The 27387-nt window shown below is 29.4% G+C and overlaps 1 protein-coding gene across 5 annotated transcripts in view; it reads right to left on the bottom strand.

Annotated features, from left to right (window-relative positions):
- The window catches only part of rsh (Rap GTPase activating protein radish), a 223403-nt gene that overhangs the window by 107833 nt on the left and 88183 nt on the right, over nt 1-27387 (bottom strand). For all 5 annotated transcript variants that reach the window (XM_071893238.1, XM_040724920.2, XM_071893237.1 and 2 more), the window contains 2 exons: nt 26969-27315; nt 13684-13891 (listed from right to left, as the gene is read on the bottom strand). In XM_071893238.1, coding sequence (XP_071749339.1) covers nt 13684-13891; nt 26969-27269 — 509 coding nt within the window. In that variant the 5' untranslated portion in view covers nt 27270-27315. The remainder of the gene's footprint in view (nt 1-13683; nt 13892-26968; nt 27316-27387) is intronic.

The following is a 27387-nucleotide window of genomic DNA, read 5'->3' as shown; positions in this document are numbered from 1 at the left end:
TAAATTATCGTGCGACAAGTATGGAGGCCTCAAAGAGAAAAACTCGCCATATTTTACATTTTGACTAAATGGAAAGGGAAAAACGCGTCATTTCTAAAGCGATTTGTGACTGGCAATGGCGGAAAATGAACCACTTACGTCAAAGTCTACCCTCCTGTTGTAGAAAGGAAGGAGTGGTTCAATGCAGATGCTTACATCGAACTTCTGGTATAGAACAAAGGAAAGTTCAGGGACAACTTTGTTTTTATTCAAAACAGAGCTCCGTGGCATTGTACAGCTAAGACCCAAACCTTCCTGAGAGACAACTTTCGGGACTTTAAGGACTTCAACATATGGTAGCCACCCACTCCAGACACAAAAGAATGCACTACTATATTTAGAGGGGTCTGAATGAGAGGGGATATGCAACTCCTCGAAGGAGTGCCCAGTCTCTAGAGGTTTCCATCAAGAAAGAGTGTAGCAATCTCGAGTTTGACTACATAATAAAGGTCTGCAAGGGATTTATGCCTCACATTGAGGCTTAAATATTAAATAAAAGTTGTGCTGAGTACTATTTTCAGATGATTTTGTTTAAATAAATATATTCCTTACAAAACATTTCGTTTCAATTTAACTTTTGAAAAAAAAAAAAAAAAAAATGTGTACCACTAGATAGAATCAACCCTTTATAAGATATCTCGAATAAAAATTAATAATTTTTTTTATGTCTTTGCTGCTACATTAGTATATTAAAACTTTTTTATAATGGCCCATAAATTTTCTACTTTTTTTTTTTTTTTTGGTCTACCAAATAAAAGAAAAGGAAAATCAAGAGCTATTAAATAAACTTTTCTCGTAATTAGGTCTTCTTCTTTTATCTTCCGAATTATTATTTATAACAGCTATGTTTTTGTTGATAAATCATTAAAATTATAAGGAATAGGGTATGGAGACCACGTTACATTTATTCTACGAATGAGAAAAAATTGCCTTGATCTTATGATGCGGATCAAAGAAATCTAAATAAACTTTCAGGCGAAACTGAGTCCTTTGGATTGGCTCATTGTAACGTCCTGATATTCATTTTCTGTTCTTTTATAAATATACGTATCGTTTAGAATGAATAAACATTTTTTTTTTAAATAATCATAAAAGATAATAAACTTCTCACATTGTTGAACAAACCAAAGTTTGGGTTTTAATATTTGATGGTTATTTCCTCCTTAAATTACTTTTTATATAAAGATTTTAGATTTTCCGGGGATTTTTTTTGGTACATAAATATCCATTAAAAAATGATTTATGAGCATATCTATAGTATAAAATTACTAATATTTATATAATTAACTATAGTAAAAAGATATCAATCATCAGTTCTAAGGACTTCCATGTCTTTATTATCCCCCCCCCCTCTTTTGAAGAGGCTTATAACAAGTAAATCTTCTATTAAAATTCTCAGAGATAGAGATGAAGGTCAAGATTAATAAACAACGACGTTGAGCGGTTTCTATTTCTAAACATTATCATGAAATATTATTACGTGGCTTGTGGTGTGCCTCCACATGAGAAGGAGTCTATTTTAATTAAGGCGGACACGCAGCTTTGGATTCCGTGTGGAATAATCCCGTTCGTGTGCTTTGCCGTGGAGAATATTTCCTGGAATTTGGAAATACTATTCTCTATTTTGAGACACTCATCATATGAAGGTGACTCGACAACAAGCCAATCAATCCAGCTGGGCGAGTCTCACTCCGAAATGGCGCCATCCTATGTCCTCCACCATTCACAACATAGGTGCAACCATTTGGAAAAAGTAAATAACATGAAACTATGTATCTGTGTTCTTCTTAGAAGAAACACTTTCTATCCTCCGGATTCGCCCTAGATTTATGGGTAAAAACCGCTGCATGGCGTTGGAGAAGGCCTCTCTTTGAATTTTACTAGAAACAGCTTCAAGTGCAATATATCCAGGGGGTGAAGGCCTTGTGCCTTCGTATCCAATTTTTGAGGGATGATTATTTTATACGAAAACATGCAAAATTTAATTGAAACATATGTTAATATTCAATTGTGGTTAATTTGTTAATAGAGTAACTAGTTATTGGCGATTTTTTCTAGGTCTTAATAAAATTTTTTTTTTTTTTCAAAATAAATACGGTACCATTTACCCGGTATAGACCAACTGTATTTATTTAGAATTTTTGCATGATATTTGATCTTATGTCAAACATTTTAGCTCTCTAGTATCCATGGAATGATTTGTGTTTAAAAAAATTGCAAAATGTCAAATTATGAAAATGAATTGAAATAATAGTTTTTGTTTATTATGAATTGAAGCAATTAACTGATTTCCATATATCCCAAGAATAAAAACTTAGAAGATAAATTGAAACAATTTTATTTAAACAAATATCTGTGAATATATTTTAGGCTATAATTATTTTCAACGGGTTACGCATTTTATTTATTATTCCAATGCATGATAGCGACTGACTGTAATAACTTAATAACCTTGCCTCCTAATGAACCCCCGCCCATCGGCTTTTACTTTGGACCCTGTAATTTTTTTAAACTACTTGAACACATTGAAAGTAAATAATTAATCACCTTCCAAATTATATTTGTTTGTTTAACCAAAAAAGTATTATTTTGTATAAACTTCTTTACTTTTAATTCAAACTTGACTATTGGAACTGTTGCAATGTAAAGAAATTCTTGAACAAGTCTGGGTACTCCAGGTGAAATTATATTAATAAAAAAAAAAGTATTTTAATTATATTTATTCCTTTACACATCTCAAAAATTAGAAAATGAATAGGGATGAGGCAGCGCAAAGTTAATGCAACTAGAATGTATTTCTTGGAAAATTTCATCTTTAACAATAACGTACGACAAAAAATGAACATTGGATTTGAAAGGTAATTGTAAATCTATCCGAATTGAGGGTAATATTTTTTTTCTATTAAAATGAATGTCACACACTTCCTTTGAGGGGCATTTCATGTAAAGTGTGCAGACTCTCCTACCATCACCGATTTGGATAACTTTTTGTCAGGATGTCTATCTATCAAAGAAGCAAGATTTGTAACATTTTAAACTTGAAAAGGCGCAAGGGCCCGTTTGGGAGTTTTCGAAAGAACTTTGAACTTGAGTCAGCCATAACTCATATTTAATAAAAAAATGGCATATGCGCAAAAAATACTTTGAAAACATTAATACAAAAAAAAGCGGGTTAAGCTTCAAAATTGATTTTGAAAAAAATAATGTTAGAACTTTAACATTTATCGGATAGTATTAAAGTACAATTTCTGATAGAATTAAATCATGGTTTAATTTTTAAATTACTTCAATCAATAACAGGTACAGGTGTGTAGTGTTAATTTTTCGCAAATCAAAGCCAAACCAGCGTTAGATAATTGAATGAGAAAAAACAAAAAAACTCTTGAAACTATTCCTGTCTCTCCTTAGCACAAAGTATGTGCATTGTTAATACAAATTTTTCCTCTTAGGTTTATAATTTCTTTTATTTCTTCAAGGCGTTCTCTAATTCAAACTTTATATATATATCAATATATGCATGTACACATTAAAAAAGTGCCTAAGTGTTGCATAAAGGTAACTAAGCGTATATGGAGCTTATATTTCATTATATGTAAATTGATTATATATCAAATATACTAGTACAAGTACATGTGGTGGGTTAACATAAAAACAATCTAGAAAATATGGAAGAAAAATAGATCTCATTTATAAATATATTTTGGGCAATAATATACTAAATATTCACATTCCTAGGATGAAATCAAATACTCAAGAATGTTACCAATAGTTTAGTGGCTTCATTTGATATATGATTCTTAATGTGGCCTGGATCATACGGCTCCTTCTAATATAATCTATCATTTTCTAATTAGTTCATTGTGACGATGTATTAGTGGTAACTACAAAGGATTCATTACAATAATACGTTGATGGAAATTGACAATTTATAGAAGAAGAAGACAAATGTAACTCAGACCCAATTTTGTCAAATATAATGAGAGCTTGTTTTGTGTTGGCATACCATTTATTCTCATTATATGACCACATAAGGGGAAATACAGCCATTAAAAACTACTTTACATTAAATTTCACATTCCTCCATATAATAACGTATATGTATATTAAAAGTATGGATGTGCCGTTTTCCTTCCTGCTATTTGAAATTATCCTGCTGCTTTCTATTTATACACGTATGTATGTTTTAACAGATATTTAGTCATGCTATAGGTAAATATGGAGGTAGGACTTAATATTGATTACAAAAAAATGAAAGTCATCGAGATGATTCTCTATATGGAGTGTATCTTTCCTTTTTTTTAACATTTATATGTACAAAAAAGTAAAGTTGAAGTGATGGAAATAATTATAATCAATATAATTGCTAAATGAAATATTTTATGATATCTTTGTCATCAAATAGCTTTCTTTTGTCATACACTTTTCTCAACAAGATAAATGGCAAATCAAATACGACAAACAAAGTTAAATTATGAGTTTTAATCAATTATCTTTTTATTAGCAATTTATTCATCATTTTTACCTTTCTTGGGGTAAAATCAGTCAGAAACACAACATCTCTATCAAAAGGAAAAAAAAGTTGAAATTTTGTTTTCTTGTATAATAAAACGAACTAATTGTTAACAAGATATTCAAGTAAAATGAAACACTGATATGTTGAAATAAAAAAGAGACTGAAAATTGATGTAGTCACGTTGAATATTGAAAGAATGTTTAAGTAGAGGCTTAGCTATCATCACATTTCATTAGATTAGCTTCAAGCAGTCTTGATATAAAGGAAATATACACAACCTCCACTTAGTATAAGACAATGATATATGTAGGTAGGAAAATCCATTATGATAATCCTTAATTTTACTCCATATCGAACGAGAATTTACATTTATAAATACCGAGCAAACCTCATCTTTCATGAGCAAAACACAAATGATTTATTGATGTTTAGATGTGTTGTCTTCAACATAATTATGGTAACAGCTTTTGAAGAAAAAAAACTCTTTTCAGATTGACAAAGGGAAAAAGCCGCGTATAAAAAAAGGGACACAAAAATTGAACACGGTCATTCTGAGAATTTGAAAAATGGCTAAGAGGAGAATATCTTAGCTATCATAATGTATTATTATATTAAATGCAATTAGCTGCAAGACGATAGTGTTCAGATTTTAATGGACCACCCGTTATACAATTTATACTTGTTCGGATTTTTAAAAATTTATTTGTAGCTTACAAATGTGTGATGAAACAAACATTGCTTGTTATGTTCCAAGCTATTTTTCATACAAAATTATGACTTTCTCAGTTTTTTTGGCTTTTAATTCCCTCCCTGAGATATTTGGATCTAGAGAAGGTGTTCTTTAGAGCCATAGTTACTCATTCATGCATTCTTAATTTTATTTAAATATTACTTATGTGTTTGGTTTGTTTCCAATTCAAATTCTTTAAAATTATTTTACATATATATTCTAAAATAATTTTGTTACTTGCTTAAATATATATATATATATATAAACAATATGATCAAATAAATGAAATTACTAAATAATTACATGTGATTGAGCGCTAGAGTGATTTATAATAAATTATAATCAAGATTGATTGATTTTCTTATTCGAGTACATCTGATATTCTTAAAGTCTTGATTGATTTAATTTCATATCTTACTTCCTAATTAAGCACGCCATTCATTAAGATGCTTTAGGGAAGAATTGAGAGGTTTACTCACTATCCTTGTTCTTTTTTTTTTTGAAAATACAGCCCATCAACACAAAAACAACTTAAAATAATTTTTCTCAAAATTGAGTGTGGTTTGCATTTGTAATCTTCGTCGGATTATCGTCAATTTATATCAAATAATTATGTAACTCTTTGGCCTGACACATAAAAAGTAGTAAAAACACTTTGTGACAATACAGAAAAGAGAATTTGTTGATTTTACCTGAAAAAACTACATATGTTATTGTAGGCAAGTTTGTATGTCCATAAATGAATAAAAGCTATATTTCTTCTACGAATTGAAACTCTTTGATAACAAACCCATCTACATCTCAAAACCAAATCTAGACATTTTCAAACATAGTTTTTTTACTATTGATTGGCTAATATTTGTAATTTTATGGAGTGAGGCTGACTTCAAGCAATTTTTAGTTAAATCTTTTTTTTGTGTGACATATTATTTTGAGATTATACTTTTACTAAAAATGGTAATATTTATATTTTATAAATACTAACTATAAGTTGATTGTTATAGGCTTTGATTATCGGCACTTTAAAGGGACTGGTCGAAAAAAAAATTAATATTGGATAAAAAAATGAAAAAAAATATATTCAAATAAAATTAGATAAACAACGGGGTTTTTAAATATTTATATTTTATCGATATTTTTAGTAATAAAATTGCAAACATATATTTGTTAAAAGGATTTATAATTATAATTGAATATGGAATTGAAAATCATTCTTTTGTTGACTTGTTTTTAAAAATTTCTTGGAATTTTTTTATTAACACACCCGACATGATTTGTACAGAATAAGACATTTTGCACTTTGCATACATCTCCCTTTTTATGTTTTTATATGATGTAAATAAATATTAAGAACGCAAAAAAAAACATTATAAAAATTCCTAAATAATTAATTATGAAATTCGTCAATAACTCTCAAATTAATAAAGTGTCATTCCATTAAAACTGAATACAAAAACGAATTTTCATAAAAGCTTTACCAAATAAAAAGCCTAGTTCATGTTGGAACTGAAAAAAATTTACTAACTAGTTTTCTTATAAATCTTGATATTTCAGTTTTGGTGCGGACAGACACCCCTTAAGTTTTCCTTAAGGTGTATTACAAACACAATATATATATATATATTGCTTTAAAAAAATTGGACACTAAGTTGTTATGTAACAGTCGTTTGATTGAGTTGATGTGACTGTTTTTGTGAAAACGGACAAAATCGAGCTGTCATTAGGTATTTGTTTTTGAAAGTGTTGCCTTTGAAAATATTCAAAAAATAGCAGACCTATAAAGGCCTATTGCCTTTAAAAATTTGAGCCGTGTAAGTGAATCCAACTCAGAGTAAAAAAGAGTCGTGTGCACAAATATTTTGCAGAGAGAAACGCCAAATACTATTTGGACAAGTTACATAGATGGACCAAAATGGGTGAAACTTTGTTGAGCAACTATCAACAGATACTAGACCGATGAAAGTAGCTTTTATTTACAAGTGCTGACATCTTGAGGTAGAAAACTTTTTAGACCACACTTCTCTTAGTTTTAAAAAAATGTGACAGACAGAGGAGTCGTCTTACGGAAAAAGAATACAACTCCCAAAATTACAAAATTTAAGGATAATATTAAAAGTAATAAAATTTGCTTTTGTCATATCATGTATACACTTTTAAGTGCCTAATAACTAATAAAAGACAGTCTAGTCAATGATACTTGTCATTAAAAGTTATACTTTATTTGAGTAATATTAATTATATATCAACAACTATTTAGTTTGAGTAAATATTGGAAAGAAGTGTTTCTTTATAATTATGTTGAGTGTGGTTTGGTACTTATAATGTACATATATTTAAATTATCTATAAGTTTTAAACAGTTTTTGCTTGAACAAAAAAAATTGAAAAACTTCAAACTACAATTTTTATAGAAAGAAACCCATTTAACAAGTTAAAATGTATGATTTTCTTAGATTATATTCTCTAAATTAATGTTGTTGCGTATCTTCCGTGATATAATGGTACTGGGTTGTGTTGATAAATGATCTGTTTTTTTAGGATTCTTGAGAATTGATCATTCTGATAAAGCATAAAAGGAATTTTTTTTTTTGACTACATACATTCATTTATTCCAGTTTTTTTATAATATTTACTAAAAATTTCTTCATAAAAGAGCAAAGCATATATGATTAAATTAGTGTTGAGTCGGCCTTTCTTTATTTGATCCAGTCCACCCCAGTCTTAAGACCTGTCTTATCGGTCCTTAAGAACGTTGATCCATGGGACCAGTCCTTAACAGTTGGTATATTGAATATTTTTGCAAAATGTCGTTGATTTATTAAGATAAAAAAAGTAATTTCAACTATTTATTGAGAGCATTGTTCTAATCTTCTAAAGAATATTATTTTTTTATTTTTAAACAATATCATACGAAGATATTATGTATATTTTTACTAGCATAACAGAATAATTAAAAAAACGATTAAATTCCGCAATTACGTCACAAGGGATCGATTTTTCCTTCTTAAAGGACTACCAATTAGGACTAGACCGGACTGAACCACGGCCCTTGCTCGTATATAAGATCCGACATAATACTAATTGAAACACTTGTCTTTAGATGTAGGTGGAATTGCCAAAAGAGCCAATTTTAAATTAACTAGAAAATTAGCTACATTTAAATAACAATTAGCTTTTTACATTTTGGGTAGAATGCTTGGAGACTTGGCTACCATTTGATTTATTATATGTTGAACTGAACTCGAATAGAATGAATTATAAAATAAAAAAATCATAAACTTTTACATATACTGCACATGTTTTAGAACAAGACAAGAAATAAAAAAAATGATAAACTTTCCTGGTAATCGCCAAAAAAATCGTAATTATAGAGTCAATAAGCCCCTGGAATCAACGCTAAGACTGCCATTTTGACGTAATTCAAACAGTACGGATATTAAAAAAGGATCTTGTAGAAATACTACGCCATACCAAAAATAGTCCCACCGATGACGTAACTCCTCAATTTCTGAAACCCCCACCTTCCCATCCAAATTGTCCTTTATGAATTAAACAAGTATAAAAATGAAATTATATAATTAGAATATAGAATTTAAATATATTCTGAGTCCTTTTTCCTGAATTCCAAAATTATTCTATTACATATTTAAAGTAAATCTTCAGAAATGTGCGTAACATACGAAGTACATGTAGAGCGTGTACATAATTGCTTTCCTATTTTGAATAGGAAGGAGTAATTTTCGAGGGGGGAAGGGAGTAACATAAGCATATTAATGACAAATTTTGTGTACTTTTATAAAACTTATTTTTTTTTAAAAGTGCATTTGACTTTCTTGTATTTTATACAAAAAATTACTTTTCTACAAAAGTAACTAAAATAAATACAAAACCATATTTAAATTTACTTTTCTGATTATTTTTTATTGAAGCTTTTCAGACAATAAGTAATAATACTGTTCTACACTTTCACTTTTAAATATATGTATCAAAGTTCGAATTGTTTGAGGGCTTATTGAAGGTCAAATTTCTTTTTCTTGAGCCAATAAAAAATGGAAAATTTGACATTGGATATCAATTTTCTCAAAAAATACGAAATACATTGTTCTTAAATTTTCAAAACTGATAGATATAAATATTAAGGAATATTAAACAACCTTCAAAAGTTTTAGGAACGGTTTCAACGAATAATAATGTTGTTTGTATAAGTAGAAAAATTGGGGGAAAGCTCTGTTTGCAAAAATATGGGGCTACATTTATTAAATATATAAAATTAAATGCATATATACGAGGCTTGTCAACATCAAAGCAAACTAAAATAATTTTTCTCAAAATAAATAGGTACCAAATTATATATTCTTAAACAAACTATCGTCAATTTTTTACACAAAGTCATTTGTTTTGAACTTTTGGGTGTACTGAAAATTAAATTTAAGTTACCAAAATAAAATGTATTATTATGAATTAAAAAAAAAAAAATTATACATTTCAATTAATACACCAACAATAATCCATGAAATATTTGTGCAGATGAGAAGGCCAAAATGAAATAAATTCGCGAAGAAAATTGCAAAAAACTTTTATGCATTACTTTTGCACAAAAAAGTAAAAAAATAGTATTTATTAACATTGCAAAGAGACTCACGAGTCTGCTTTTAAAGGGTGTTAATTCCATTGTGAAATAACTTTTATGAGCAGATTAGCATAGTTTTTACCCATAACATTTTACTTGATACTATTCTATCAAATTATAAATTGGTGCAGTTTGTCTAAATTGAGCAATTGTCACCAAGATGTATACCCAAAAATCCAAATTTATTGACCAAATACGTATTATTTAATCAAATAATTATCCGTAACTATAAATAAGATCTGCTTTTAATTTAGTTTTGCATCTTTTTGTATAAAAATAATAATTTCTCTAAAAAATTTTATTGGAAATTTATTTAAGATTAAACAAAAAATAAAATACCAAAGTTGGGTTCGTTCAATGAAGGATGTCACCTACTTTATATGATTTTTAAAATTGCCTTAACCAAAATTTTAAATGTATAACATTAATATAAAACAAAGTTACAACTTTCTGATTTATATAACTTTCCAGTAATACTTTGGAAGAAGGAAGTTATGATGCCACCTGCTTTACATAACACTCAAGGCTAATGTGTTTACAGACTTTTTGTTTTTTTTTAAATTTCATCAATATACATTATTATTATTGACATAATTTATCTAATACTTTTTCATCATTAATATTATCAAATTTTACTTAACAAATAAATTAAGCATCACTCCAATGGTTTCAAAATGAGATCTGGCTTCTAGGAATAGATTATAGTTTTGTATTTTTTTTCAAATATATATAAAACTTAATTTATAATTTTTGTTAAGCTGTAATTAAAATAAATACAAACAATTTTTAAAATGTATGTAACTTTTGAAAATTAAATGAGTTAATAATGGTTGTCATCGTTTCAACAAAATATTTAAAACAATATTTTATAAAAATTGACATTATTAAAATGTTAAATTTAATCAATTTAACTTATTAAATTTTCATTTTTATATACCTGTCGCGAAACAGCTCCATCCCCAAATATTGTCTTCCTCCCTTCGTTTTTCTTCATTAATTAAACCTTTTTATTATTAAGACGGGAGGATTTTAAAGTACTGTATTTTTTAAAAGAATTACTATAAAAGGTCCAATATGAACATAAATAAAGACAATATCAAACTTATTACATTCAGATATATTGGTTTATTTAACCCCTCAGTATTCTTAACTTAATAATTTATAGTTCATTAAATTAAACGATAGTGCATATTGAAGAATAACTTGGTTTAAAGTTTTTATGTTAAACAAAGTACCAACAAATTCCCAATAATGGAATTTTACCAGAACGACAATCCTTATTACTTCCGAAACACTTTTTTCTTTTTATAATATATACAGGGTGCACTGGTTGTCTATACAGTAACTTTGTTGTGCTCTCTTGAGCAAACACAGGCACTACCGCAAGCTGATTTTTTTAGATAGATTATTCAAACCTGCACCAATTGGAAAAACAAAACCCAGAATCATTAGACGAAATCATTATCCTAAATATTTGGAAAAGCCACGGAATACTCCTTGGAATCTGGGCGGGATTTCAATATAATGATTGTCTGAGCTCTGGAACTCGGCCAAACGTTCGTTCACAAGGTGCAGAGGGAATTTCAAGCCTCTAAAGGTGATTTTAAGTAAACAGACAACAAGGGACTCATGGTCAACTCTGATCCCTACATGGACGTGCTAGAGACCAAGGGGAAGTTTGCAGCAACATGGTTGCTAATAGGAGATCTTACATGTGGTCACAGAAATTAGCTCCCTGCCAAACATAAAAAAATAGTATTTTTTACTCAAAAAACAAATTTGACAAGATCTTCTTCCCGTACATTTGGCCTTCAAACTCTGATGGTTTTTAATGTGCGGGGCACAATTGACGGACAAGCCAACCAAACCCCCTGCAACACCAAGGACGAAATTATCGGATGGATCAAGAAGAAATTCCATGATTTGAAAAGGGGCCAAGGTGCGAAGGCCTACTTGTACTTTCGTCCACGTATAGATATTGTAATTGAGGCGGGAGGTAGTTTTTTTAATAAAGTACATCAGAATCTTTCAAGTTTTCTTAATTCGGTTTTATTTTTTAATTTGATAACTGATTGGAGATATAATTGCGATTAAAATAAGATTTTTTTTGCGTCACATATAGCTTGTGCACCCTGAATAGTGATAATTTTATGTACATAATACAATGCACGTTTAATACACGGAAAAAGGATACAAGGACTGGGAATCAATTCATTATGTTACTTATGTGTCATGTAAATGATTTGTAAAAAGGAATCATTTCAGAATATTTTTATAAAACTGTTAAAAGGATTCTAGTGAGACTGTAGTTGACTTTTAGCCTGCAAGTGGAGTTGTGTATTTATCAATTAAAAAAACTGCAGCTCTTCTAGTAAGTACCTCAATCATGATTACGGAAATTACAAATTGGGACCTCCGGTCTCCAAAAAGTAACAAACAGCGTATCATTATAAAGATAATGATCAAAATGGAAATTTCGAATAGATACGAAAAGAATTAAGACTAGCTCAAAATGTATTTCTTCTTCTTAAAATAAAAACATAAATTTCAAATTATTTATTATTTATACAGGGGATCCCATTCCTTAAAAATTGCTTTCCTAGGAACCTATTCAAAGATAATTTCCCAAACAAAGGGTAAATCCTGTCTTGTACATATGAGCACATGGAATATGATAGATTAAATATATATATATATATTTCGTATAAATAAGTTATTCAACCTTATAGATCTAAGATGCTTATTCCTAAATAGAAGCTATTAGCAAACTCACAACTACAAATTAAGGAATTCAATATTTTTGTATAGAAAAAGTTCTGAGTATTTCAATTTTACGAGTATTATAAATTAAGAACAAATCTATGGATTTATTTGACATAAAAGACCAACCTTATAATCCTTCTTTTGGGGTCCAATAAAATTTGCTTTACCCTTTTTTTGATATTTTTTTAGTAGTATTTATCAAAATAATATTTTATTTTATTTTTTTAATCAACTTTTTTTATAGTCATGACATCTATAATTAAAATTTTAGGGACTGATATCTATTTCTCCTAAACTAATAATCTATTGGAATGTCACACCACCTTTGAAAATCCCTCTGACGATATGAACGTATTAAGGTCATAATTTTTACATTTTAAAAAGAGTTCTAATTTACTTGAGCCCTTGGACTCAATAACCCCTTAATTGAGGATATCAGAGCCAGAATAGAAATAACTTTGTATGAATAATCAAAGTACTTAGAGGGATTATATTTTATTTTAAGAATCCTGTGTTAATTTTCCCAAACTGGCATTTGTAACCACCAAATCGTGGGACAATATGTTCTAATCCCCTTTCCAACTGTAATTCCATATTATAATTCTACTCGAATGTTGGTGTATCCAAGTAATATTCTATTTATGGAGCTGGAACTCTTTATTTCTCTTCTATTTTTGTGACAGGCTATAGGCTATTTTTTTAGTAAAATAATTTTGAAATGAATTAGGAAAATGAATTACAACAATTTTGTAATGAATGTCTTAAGGACTGAAAAGATTTTTTTACTTATCATTATTCTGATATGATAAAATTAATATATAGATTAAATATTTAGACATGCATAGTACAATTTTTCCTTTCATTTAATAATTAAATTATTCTACAAAATAGCCCTTAGTTCGTAACAAAAAGGAAGTTAAAAAGGAGTGAGTGTTGAATATATAGAGTATTCTTTGACGACTTAGTGTACACAGCCTATGGACTAAATATATATAATCATGTAACTTACGTCTTCATCTCCGTTTTCAAGTCTGGATTTCCGATTGCATGGGAAGCCTTTCTGTACACTGTTATATCAGCAGATGACTCTCTTCTCTTTTTACTTATCTTAGATAAAAAATCCAAATCATTGCCTTTCTTACGAGGACCACCACCTCCAAAAGTTCGACCAAGATCAGCCAATGTACCACGGCGTTGCTGTGACGTTCCACTAGAATCTGAAATATGTGTATAAATATATTATTAATCATGTTGTAACATCATGAAGTGACTTTTCCACAATATGGGTCATCCTAAAAATAAACAAATTTTAAAATTTTTATCGACCAAGGTTCTTAGGGGAAAGAAGAAAATAAGTTGAAGCTTTTTTTTCTTCTTTTATTGATCTGGGGGGAAGGGAATGTAGCAACGGTAAGCAGTCTCACTTATAATCAACTGGCGTTGCCCGAGACATTAAGAAATTAAAATTAAATTAAAATTATTCTACTTCATATATAGCAAACAATAAAGGCAGTAACAAGACACACACCCAAACATAGACATTCGAATTTAATATATTGATTTATATATTTATGAGGTTTCTATTATTATTTTATCCTGATTTGGCTAGATAATATTTTTTTAACTGTTCTTGTTTACTCATCCTTCAATAATTGAAGATATTTCTTTAGAAAAGGACGTTTGTCTTTGTCTATGCCCTTCTCACGCAAGAATCGACTATGTATCAGAATCACCATTTTCGTGTTTTCGATATCAAGAATATTAGATATAAACCGTTACTTTTCTGTCAAAATACAAAAGTAAGGAAGTTTTACAAAGGTTTTTTTTTTGTTATTATTATATAGTAATATAGTGGCGAGAGTACCCAACATTGCTCGGAGTAATTAGACAACATAATTTTTTTTTTTAAAGTAAAAATATGATTTCCCCTCTTCATTTTTTTATAATGACGTGTTTATTTTTACATTACGGCTTCTTTTTCTTACATTCGTTACGAAAAACCTCCATCAAAACAAAATTTGCTTTATGAATGTACAGGGGTTTTCAAAGGTTTCCGGACATATTCCTATTTGTCTTTTTTAAATATAGTACACTTATCTTGTTAAGCTCTAACTTAACTTTAAGGGATTTCAGAACTGTTTGAGGCCAGCAACGATGCTAAAGCAATCATAAAAGTACAAAATATGCCAGGAACGCCGTTTATAAGGTCTGCAAGTGTCTGAATGCGGATAAAAGGCTCTCCCATTCCATGCTTGGTTAACAGAAAGCCAAGAAGGGGACTGGTCACTTCCTGGCTGGGCTCAAAAGGTTCATAAAGACATAAGTAAGAGGTAAGTGGCCGGGGCTATCAACAACCTTGCGTTACCTTCTTACTGTGGAAATGAAGGACATTAAGTTGCAAAGAGGTAAGAAACTCAACCAACAACATTTAAATCTCCAATGATCGATAGGGGATAAAAGTCATTCTTACAATTATTTACAATAGATTGAAAGAAGGCTGGACATTTCACAGTAGGCCCATATACCTTAATTAAATAGAAACCATCACTTTTTGTTAGAATGAAAATTTTATGCCAATCACCAATGCTTGATAATTCTTTAACACATTTATGTTCTTCGATTGATTTTGAAAATAAGGGAAAGTATTCCCCTATTTCAGAGCCTGTGAAAAGTAATGATAATTATAAGGAATAGAAATAGGGCTTCTCAAAGTACAAGGTGCTGATGTAGGAGCTTTAACATCTTCAATGCATATAATTTCAGGTTTATCACGAAATAAACTTATCATTAAGGCGTGACGGGAAATACGGGTTTTTCCTCCTCTTGTGTTTAATGAAATCAGGATTTGCAGAAGGTTTTGAAGGTTTACGTAGCTGTATTACAACTCTTGTTTCACCTTGGATAGCGAAGTTGTAACAATTAATTCGTTATATTGGTTTTTCACTGTATCATTTATATTCCTTTTTTTTTATATTGGTGTCGTTTTTTCTTATTATGTACACGAGCGAGTTACGCTCCTATATGTATATATATATATATTAGTAGTCGTTGTGTGTGTTGAAGACCGTGGCATAAAATTAGAATTACAGTCCACTAATTAATTTGTGTTGTGAATTAGGCTCGTCCTTGCCTCCAAAAAGAAAGAAAACGCTCGGTAGAGGTTTTATTCACATCTTCTCCTTTGCCGATCGTATTCAAAGGAATGTTGCTACATATTTTAAGTCTTCACAGTAATATCTTCACCTGATCTTTTTCCAGTGGAGTTTAGATTATCCCATCCCTCCATTCATTGTTCGTATTTGTACTAATCTGAACCCCTTCAACCTCGAGCGTTTCTTCTCTACTTCTATCTATAAAATCAGGATACATGTCATATAGGGTATTAGTTTTCTCAGTATTGTCTTCACAAGTGTCAATTTCAGAGGTACTTAAATCATTTTCGCCATTTATTTATTTAGGATTGTACACTGCCGTATCCACGTCTTCCACCGTTAATAAATCCTTCGTTGGACTTTCTATTTTATTTTCTTCCTTCGCTTCTGAGCTCCTCCAGACTTCTTCTGAACCTCCATGTGCAATCTCTGTTACATTTTTACCTCGCATATCCCCACCAATATATCTCCCTTTGACACCCTGGATGCCTCTAGGGGCCTTAGTAGACCTATTTCTTGAAATTGTTTGCTTCAAAACGTTATCATATTCATGAAACTTAACTCTACTATTACACCGGTGATGATTTGTGAGCAAATTTAATTGATTGTATGCTCAAATGCATTAAAAAATGTATAAAACATAAGCAAGGATATATTGGGAAATAAAATTATGGCACAATGCTAAATTTATTTTCATTAATGTATGTTTGAAAAAGAGGACATCAATTTCCTGACATATTGCACACGTAAGCAGTTCAAGGACATTAATTTATTTAAAGGAAAAAATCAAATTCAAGGCTACGAAAAATGTTAAATCAACGTTTGTTAGAAATATAAATATATAACTTAAATTGTTCTAAATTTTTAACTGAAGTTTGCGCTCTACCGTGTGCCTGTTCGAGTTAAAATTGTAATCAACATAAATTGCTTTACAGGAATACATTTAGTATATACATATTTTTTTCAAAAGCTATTGCATATTATGTAGGTAGTATTGTGTAATGTATGGCTTAGATGTTTACGTATTATTATCATACCCCTAGGCTCTCATTCACATACAGAAAATTATCTTTACTTTTCTCATTTTATTGGTATTTGTAGCCATTAGAATGATACAATTACCATTAAATCGTTTGAATAATTATAATAACATTGCCCTAGGAATATATTAATTCTTTTGAACTAAATATGCGTAATATATATAAATAAATATTTAGAGACAACAAGTTTGAATATATATTCTTCTAAATTTCAGCTATTAACAAAGGAAGAAACAGTAAAATGTTACTTAGGACTTTCTACACATTGTTCGTTTTATAGCAACTGAATTCTTCTACACAAGATTTAAATTCAAAAATTCATTTGCCTCACTTGCCTCTAATTTAACTTGTCGTCTCTATATATGGATTACTTAACATCTGGATAGACACAGGCCACGCAATCTCATTATTAATACTTTTAAAATAAAGAATTCTTCTATAAAATGACATTTGTAGAAGAGAATACCTAATCCTTGTTGAAAAGTGATGAATCATAAACGATATCCGATTGTTCATTGATAAACCTCTATTAGTGATTTCAGTACTCCGTCATGGAACTATGGATCGTCTGGGAAAATATTTTGTAAGAAAATTTAATTTTTTGGTGGTGAAACTTGAAGGAGTCCTTCAAAAGCAATGATCAATTATATTAAAAAAAAGAGATAATTTTTAAACCAGATTTTCTTTTATTCCTTTCAGATCTAATTTTTAATTGCAGATTGCATTTATTAGTGAGAATATCTTCAACCACATCGAAGGAAGACATTTTTGAAGGAATATCCATAACATAGTTATAAGCGTAGTTCCTGTGTAGTTCATCACATTTCTCTTATATTGGAGAAAAACGTCTCTTGATTAACCAGTTTTCATCAATGGATGACTTCACATTAAATAATTTATGTCTCACCTCTTGTGTTTTGATTTGATTCCCCTTTTTTAATTCATTAAAGATGTTGGAAATATTGTTTTTGATTGGATTTCTTAGATGGTTATATGTTTGTGGTTCATTTTTGAAGAGTTTATTATCCAGGATGATTCATCCTCCCCTGTACATATATATATAGAAGATGTCAGTTTGAATATGTACTTTTAACCTCAGGAATTTTAATCTTATATTATAGATAAAGAACCTTAGTGTGGATTATTCAACATGTTAAGCATTAATTCGTTCATATTTTGGCTATTTTAATGGCAGAAATCGTTATTGTCGCAACTACTCAAACTGAAGAGACGGCACTTAATGAAGTTGGGTTGATATTTATTTCATTTCAAATTAATTCTGATAATTTAATATGGCAGCAACTTCAACTTTTCCTTCTGGATATTGATGTATTACTACATACTACAATGTATATAAATATGAATGCTAATAATTTTTAAATGGAATAAATCATGATTACATAGATCCCTCGATGTAGAGTAATTCGCCTATAAAGTAACAAATAAACTAATTTCTTGTTCAGTTCTATAATTATTATTTTGTTTGAAAATCCTATCATGTATTACTATTTTTGTAGGCACACAATTGATACCTAATTTTTGTTTGAGCTTCAACAAATTTGAAATATCATCTTCAATTAAAAATTGTTGCACCCTTAATTATATTTTATCATTTATCCGTTTACGCCTCAACTCAGCCATTAGCATTACATTGGTCCTTTCTTTAATTGCCACTTTTGTATTTAATCCTAAAGATAGTATAGCACTTTTTCTTAAGATACGTCTTTTCATGTTTGAGGTTGGAATTTTATACATATTATCTTTCCATAAGTTGTTTTGACCTATGTGACAACAAGGAACCATACAATTTGAGGGCAGATTTTACGTATTGAAATAAAATAAATTTTTATACAAAATAATATTTCTTTATAAGTAATTCACGATAAAAGATTATATTTATATAGCTTATTGAATCAAAACAGAAATACTTCTAATAGAAAGTTTCCATGATTTTAAAAGTGAATAGTTTTCCAGATGTTGAGTAATCCATGTTTTTTTTTCTATGGTGCGTTGGTTCAATTCTCGGTCGCTTCTAGAGAACAAAATCCGTTTTCTTTCGTAGTAATTTAAAAAAAAATATGTTTAATGTCATATTTCTATGACATTATGGCTTGCAAGTCTTACACTATACGTAAGAAAGTCGAAAAATGTTTTTCCAAACATTGTAAAATTAATTCAGCTTTCAGCTAGAGAAGCTGCAAAAGTAACTGCTTAGTGCAGGTGAACAATTTTAAATTTGAAAACTGGATATTGCCACTTCGTGCAGAGACACAATTAAAAGATGAAACTGTAAGACCAGTTTGATATATTTGATTTGATTTTAGAACTTCTTTTTAATACATACTAAAATTCACTATAAGGCGTAAGGGTGGCAGATTCGTTCATTTGTTGGACAAGAATTTACATGAATTTTTGGGGGAAGGAAACCAAAGACTCTATTTAATAACGGCAAATTTATCATGAAACATATTAAATTTTGAAATCAAAGCTTTGATAAATAAATTTCTAAATTTCAATTAAGTTCATTCAAATAAAAAAGGTATTCGATGGGCAACGCACTCGGGAGAAGTTATTTAAATGTACTCAAGGTTCGTTTCACAATCACTCCTCTTAATATGACATATACTGACTCGAAAGACATTTCCCAGGTCACATGAGGTAAATTTATTATTATTATATTTACTCATACTGAATTGGTATATTTGATAGATTAAACATATATATATTTTTAAAAGTATTCGATAAGACGTATGTGTGACATGAAATAAATAATTTTTATGTGTTTTCTTTATAGTAGACTATATAAGCGCTTTAGATCAAGTTGCAGAATTCCAAAGATGGAGGACTTGCAGTCTGTAAAAAATCCAATCTTTTTAACCCTCAGATAATGAACTAGGATATTATACACTCCAAGATTAATACAAAATGTTTCTTATTCCATTGAATCTACTTTTTATCCCCAAATAATTTAAGTATACTCCATCAACGTTAAATATAAAAAATATGTTTATAATTGTTTTGTCTAATTTTTGTAAGTTTACAAAACAAAGTAAGAAGTAAATGAAAGAAAGAAAACAAGTTATTTTTCTACAAAGCCACATACTTAACAACATTAATATTGTAATGTTTCTTAATTAACTTATTTTTTTGAAATGTTGGGAAGATATAGTAATAAGATTCATTTGACTAAAAATTGAAGAAATATTAATTTTAAACAATTATTTAAATGCATAAAAAACCTTTCAAATTGCAGTAAAGTTTTCCCCTATAATGATTATTTCTTATAAAAAAGGATAAATAAATTGTTATTGTATTACCTGTAGCACGTCTTTTATTTGTTCCTAAAAACTGAAAGTTGTACTTCTTTTTGTAATTCCATAGATGAGTATTGAGTAACTCATATTACAGTAATTAATTACTTAAGCCTATGAGGTTACATTACATGTAGGTTTTTTTAGTACTATCTTTCATTTTTTTTAAAGAGGAAACATACCAAAAATAATACAATTTAGCCACAGCCAGAGCTACGCACCATCATGGGTAAATATTATACGATATATATATTCAATAAAAATTTCACGTTGAACAACACTTGTACAATAAAATTTAGATTTTAAGTTATACATAGAATGTACAAAAAGTGCGTACAATACGCTATGCCTCAATACTTTGCTTAACATTTTTTATGAGAAATATTTGTTTTAGGGGAAAATGTATAAAAGTTGTTTATAGATTATTTTTTCATTTAAATTAGAAATGATTAAATAAGGTTCTCTATTTTGACTGATAATGTAGATATACTGTTCAAAAAAACTATTATATGCTCTGTGCAAGTTATTATGGGTCTTCAAGTTGGAATTTATATAAGAAAAGTGTACAAGTTGTTATTTTTTCGCCTCAAAATGTAGGATTTAATCATTCATTTTTATTAAATCAAATTACATGGTTATTATGTATTTATAACCCCAGATATATGAACTTTATAATGTACCCCAGAATACATATATATTGTATAAGTTTTCACGCACTTCATATTTGCATTTCGAAATTTCAGAGTACAACAGCGGATAGCAAAATAAATTCAATCCTTGCAACCCTTTAATAAGAAGGAAATAACGGGGCTAAGTACAGCAAAGAATATACTACTGTAGTAAAAGGAGACTCAATCCATCAATATTGCTCAATCATGTTTAAAGTTAGGATTAGCATATCATTGGATTATTTACTTTTATATAGTATGTTTAAAGTCATTTTCAGTTGTAAGAGTTAATGGATTTGATGGCTTAGAAGTTCCTCTCCATGACACCTATTAGGTGTACCCTGTAATTATAATAATATTTCCTTATAATTAAAAGGTATCAATGATTGAATATTAACTATCCAGTGTCGTTTTGTCTAATTTTGAGATAGAAAGAGAAAATATGACGTTTGGGCAAACTTATACAATATATAATACTTATATTTAAATAATTTCTAATTAAACTACTAATATGTTAATTGTCCACGAAATATTCAATTATAGCATTATACTCTAAAGTCTTCATGTATATTTATATATCTTTTAAATGTTTACAACTGTACAATTTGCTTATCCAAGTTACAACTTATATACAAAATAATATTAAATCAACTAATATGGTGAATAACAATATTAAAACTATTTTTTTCCAGACAAATGTTAATACTTGTATACGTATTTATATCATAGAATGCTTAAGATACTCTTGTAAATAATTTGTTATGGAAATACAATATTCTTATAAGTTAATAGAAAAAGCTACTAATACATTCAGAATATTTTATATAACAAAATCAAAGATGGATAGAAATTAGATAAAATTCTATGTAATAATTCATCTCCTTTCATATACATATGAAATTTGTAGATCTTTTTAACCGCATATTACTTTCTCTCTCTCCAACATTGTGGGTTTAAAAAAAAATCAAAATCTGTCCCAGCGGATCGTAAATGAAATTTTTATTTATTAACTAAATATTTTACTCATTTTGTTGCATAATATCGGCTGGTTGAGCAATGAAAACAATTATTCTCAAAAAAAAATTCCTCACCAGACAAGGTGAACGGAGATAGAGACAAAAATAACCCGAGTATCAGGACTCTTGATTTATGTCTAGATCTCCTGCATCGGTACTTTGCTCCAAGTGTCTCTTTACCGAGATTAAAAAACTGTTGGACCATAACAAGAGCTTTTAAAAAAAAATCAAAAGTGGTATTAAGACAAATGTGGCGAATTTCTGGCACATATTAATTTGCCTTGGTCTTCAACAGACTGCAACTCTCCTGATTATGAGATTTAGGGTGCAATCGAAAAGACGGCTTATGATACCTCCCAAGTTAATGCTAATGGCTTCTGTGGAAAAGGAGTGAGCTTAAATGTTGGAGGATTACGTGAAGAATACCTGCATTGTATTCAGGTTTAGGAACAATGCCATGGTAGAGGCCAAGGGTTTTAATAGTTAATATGATGTAAAATAAATATATAAAGTATCATTGTCTTACTAATTGTACTTTTTGTTAATCTTGATAAAATTGGGCTTGGGAAAACTCGTTCACAATTCGTAGGGACACACTGTGGACAATGACCTCGGAGGTAATTTTTTTCTATAAAATTAGGTCCTACTAAGTTTTCATGGAAATATATATATATTTTTTACATGTTTTATTTATTTAATTCATAAAGCTTGGCTATATAAATATTCTTTCTTAAAAAAGGTCATCAAGGTTAAGATAGTCAAAATTGGCACTTTTTTTGTTAATCCAAGTAAATAAACGTATTTGAAATTTTTGTAGATATCAGTAGCTGCTCATTGGCTGTGATATGCAGGTGAACCGACAGATAGGCAAAGATGCTACATTTCATTTAGACATTTTTATGGTTCTTTAAGAAACGTAAAAAAATGAATTGTCAAAAGCATTTAAAAAAATATTTGGACAGAAGTTTAACCTAACTAAATTTGTTAATTTTACTAACTAGAAGTAATGTAATAAAAAAATTCTTGACTCATATAATTTCTCAATATATCCGGACAATAGCAAATATTTATAAGTATACTGTGCTAAATTTAAGCAAGTCTATGTATTTCAGGGTAGACAAGGTAAATCCGAAATAACTTTAACGGCTTGTTAAGAGATTTCTATAAGAGATAAAAAAAATAGTTTTTATTGATTTGTAAGCCACATTAAATGTAAAATAATTATTCATAATGAAAGCCTTCCTTTTTGATCACGATCTATACATGGCGCCTGAAATGCCCTTTTTCCTTGTCCCTATCCAAGTCCTTCATTGTCGTGTCTTGATGCCCACCAGGACCATAACCGAAGCCGCATTCTTTGTTTTCATGACTGGTTGGTCTTCACCAGGGTCCAGATTGATCAATTTATCGTTTCTACGGTTATTTTTGGCGTCAATGGTGATGAATTATCGTCAAAAAAAAACAAAAAAAAACTTAACCACCTTTGCTTTTCATTTTGTGAATAAGAATCCTGCATTTGCTCATTTTGTCTAACTTATTCAGGTTTGTTAGCAGATGCTTTGTCACTTTGACTCTAGACAAATAACCTAGGTCAATCCTGATGGGATTTTTGGTGTCCCTTTCATCTCTTTTCGATCGTTGGCCAACCTAGCGATGGGCATGTCTGGATGTGTATCAATTCATCGTTTTAAGCCAGCCATAAACCTTTTATTTCGATTTTTATCAGATCTTGTTGAATATACTGCTGCTATGAACCTTTTAATTCAAATTTTATCAGATCTTGTTGATTGTTCTGCAGCTAATAACCTTTTTATTTCCAATTTTATCAGATCTTGTTGAATGTACTGCTCTCTCAATCTCTTCTTTCTCCTTAAAGGCCTTAATCACGTCATTAACTGTTGATTTAGGATATTTTAAGAAGGAATTAGTGTGGAGTGTCTCGGGCGGCGAGCGAGAAAAGATGGAAATTCTCCTTATTTTTTTCATAGTTGGACGACGAGATAATAAAATAAAAAAACTGGTAATAAATTATACAGCGAACACATTTAAATTGTCGCAAATTTTGAATTTTTTATCACATGGTCTCTACAGGTCTCATAATTAGCCGTTAAAGTTACTCTGGATTAACCTTGTCCATCCTGATATTGCCTCAGATTGTATAACTTTGTAAACAAATCATACCACATCTATATATACTTAAAAAATATATCTGGTGACGGAATTTTTGTAATTTTTAAAACTATATAGGGATTATTTGTAAATAAAAAATCCATAACTGCTCTGTTGATATTTAAAAAAATATATTTTTTAATTTTTTTAAAGTCAATATTAAGAGTGGACGAAAATGATTTTTAAATACTGATTTTAAAATATATATTTATAGCGGATTTAGCTACACATTTCAGTTTGTGCGAGTTATGAGTCTCTTGAAAATCAATTAATCTTTTTTTAATAATAATTAGGAATATAATAAAAAAAAGTGATTAGACATTACTTTAATTTTATTTTTTGATGGATTATAATTTTTTTTAAAGAATGTGAGAGGAAAATAAACTTTCAAAAAATCCCAAATAAAATATAAATACTCTTTGCAAAGATGTTATACATTTTTGCAAAGTTAAGGTTGTATTTTCTGATGTACTATTGATTTTATTGACCAATTCAAAAGTTGTTTCAAAACCATAAAAAGATTTAAAATAATCTAACAATTCAAATTGAAAATTCTTACCAACCAGACTTGATATGAAAATCAATAACAGATTCGTAGTTATCAACCTCAAATTAGAGTGAGAAGTATACTATTTTTTTTACACGTGTAAAAAGTTCATATAATTTGAAATTTCAAAACCAAATATTTATTTGTTTTACAGTACCAGTCTAAAACAAGGTAAAAGGAAAATTTAAACATTCTTCAAATGGATGCTAGATGTGTTTTTAGTTTGATTTATGTTTTTACGAAATGTACAGGGTTTTAGATTGGATTAGCTTACTACAATGTTAATAAATATACAGGGTAGGGAAGCAAGACATAGACTATTAATTAATGTTTATTTTTTCATTACTATAAAAATGTTTAGTTATTCTTTTTTATATTCTGTTTCCACCGTCCTTTTACTTAAACAAACTAAACTAATCATTAAGTAATTTCATCTTCATGAGCGAGCAACCAGCAAAAAGCTAATGCATCTCAGATCTCCTAGATGCTGGAGGGGATAAGATGAAGATTACAAACATTATTAAGTGTTATAGGAGCCTGGTTTTTAAGTTGGGCAAGTTGAAATATTATAGAAAATACCTCTCCAGGATGTCAGGAAGTGGATGGCATATTTTAATAAGGGATACGAATTTTTTGTTAAGTTTGAAGAAGAATATAAAGTGGGATCCCGTAAGACTTCTCTGTAGCTCATAGGACCGTGAGAAAGGCTATAAAGCACAACTTGGCATTATTTTCTTTCACAAGGACCTTACGCCACCTTCTGAAAGAGGAAATGAAATCCAAGAGGCTCGAGAGGTGCAAACAAATCATCACATGGATGAAGGTAAATGGGTAAATTGTGTAAATTTTCTCAGACAAGAAAATTTTCACAGTTGATTAATTCCACAACTGCCGGAACGACTTCTGGTTTGCGAAAACAAAAGAAGAGGCACAAGGAGCATACAACACCAAATATCCGTTCCCAACAATAGTCTTCTGATGGCCTCTGCTGGAAAAAATACGCCTCCCTTCTTTTTCAAGGCTGGACAGAAAAATAGGGCATGAGGCCTATTATAAAATGTTTAGGTACACCTTCTTGCCATGGCCCAAGACAAATTAACAGTAGGGGAACTACTTGTGGACTCAGCACGGCTAACCCTCTCACATGTCCGCTATATCTCACATAATGGGTGCATGGGACAACTTGTCAGAGAAGTTTGTCATCAACTCTTGCATGGTATTCAGGTGACGTGTAAAGACTGTGATTTTGAAAATATAACCTTTAAATAGATTGAAACAATAGCGGTCACATAATGGCTGGTTGTGTTAAAATTTGACGTGTATAATTCAATCCGACTTGGAGTAATTGAGGCAAAAACAAAAGGATTCTCAAAAACAATTATTTTGCAGATAAAAACCCCCGAGTACTATTTAGACGGGTAACAAAAATGGGAGCATCTCCCGTAGAAGAGTTTAGAGTTACACGGAGAGTATGTTGAAAAATGACTTAAAAATTCATAATTTTTTTTTTCTTTATTAGGGCAGAAACTTTTCAGACACCCCTCGTCGAATATTAAAAATTACAGGCTTTGAAATAAAAGCTTAACTGAAAAAGAAAAGTTCTATTGACTTGTGTTAGTTCTAGAGTTGTATCGTGAATGTTTCCAAGAGACAAAAATTAGAAAATTGTTTGGATATAAAGGAATATTGTTAATATTTGAAAATTAGTTTAATTTCTAAGTATTCATCCAAATTCTATAATTAAGTTATATAGAATAACTTTTTTTGTTATTCATTTACTTTTTAGCAGTAATATATTACATCCTTAACACAATAAGCTTTTTTTTCTTACAAAATTTAATTCCTACAAGCAATCTTTAGTATTGTAGCATATGTTTTGGAAAAATCTGATATAAATTTTATTGAATATATTTTTCATTTTGTGGATAGTAAAACCATGAGGCAAGTAGTAAAACAAAGATCATGTGGTTAATATTTGCCCAAAGGAGTGGTCTACACTCTACATGAGGTTTTTTTTTGTCTTCTTGGGTTTTTCTGTATATAATTGAACTAACAAGGCTATTACTGCAAAATGAATAAAAAAATACATACGTTATTATTAAAAGCGACATCTTCCAAAGTTATAAATATTTCACATAGATTTATAGTTTTGTTTGGAGTTATAGAAAATGATTGTTTCTTTAATATCTTTCTGTCTCGAAGGAGTCATATATCGGCTTGTAAACTTATTAAAATTGGCAAATTCGGGACAAAGAAACCCTGAACTTATATATTAAATATAATGATATGTTTAACACAAGTATAATATTTTAAAACAATCATTATATCAAATTTGTGTTTTTGTAACTAATAAGCAATCTCATAAATAAATATAATGTAAAGTGACCAAACCTCCTCCTTTATCACGATCCTTGAGACTCCAATCTCTAAAAATATCTCCAAGATGTGCCAAAGAGGATCTTCTCTTTTTTCCAGATCGACCATCAGGCGGGGAATTATAACAATCAAAGGGAGATTCAATGGTTGTGATTTGTGCAATGGAATCTCTCTTCCCAGCATTATTTCCAAGACGTCCTTGAACTATATCCATTTCTATTTGATCACGAAGAATGTCATCCACGCCATTTGAACCCTGCCAAACAAGTCCTACTTGATGACTTAGTATGGGTAAATTGCACACAAAGCAGGTCATTTCGATGTTTTAGAGATTAATCTATATAAACTATTCGAATTTTAATCTGAAAGAAAAATATATATATATTAAGGAGTAATAGGTAAGAATCAAGATAATACTATAAATTAATCAATTG

This window comes from Lepeophtheirus salmonis, chromosome 14 (genome assembly GCF_016086655.4).
Source record: "Lepeophtheirus salmonis chromosome 14, UVic_Lsal_1.4, whole genome shotgun sequence".
Classification (NCBI taxonomy): Eukaryota; Metazoa; Arthropoda; class Copepoda; order Siphonostomatoida; family Caligidae; genus Lepeophtheirus; species Lepeophtheirus salmonis.
This window is presented reverse-complemented; position numbering and strand designations above follow the sequence as displayed.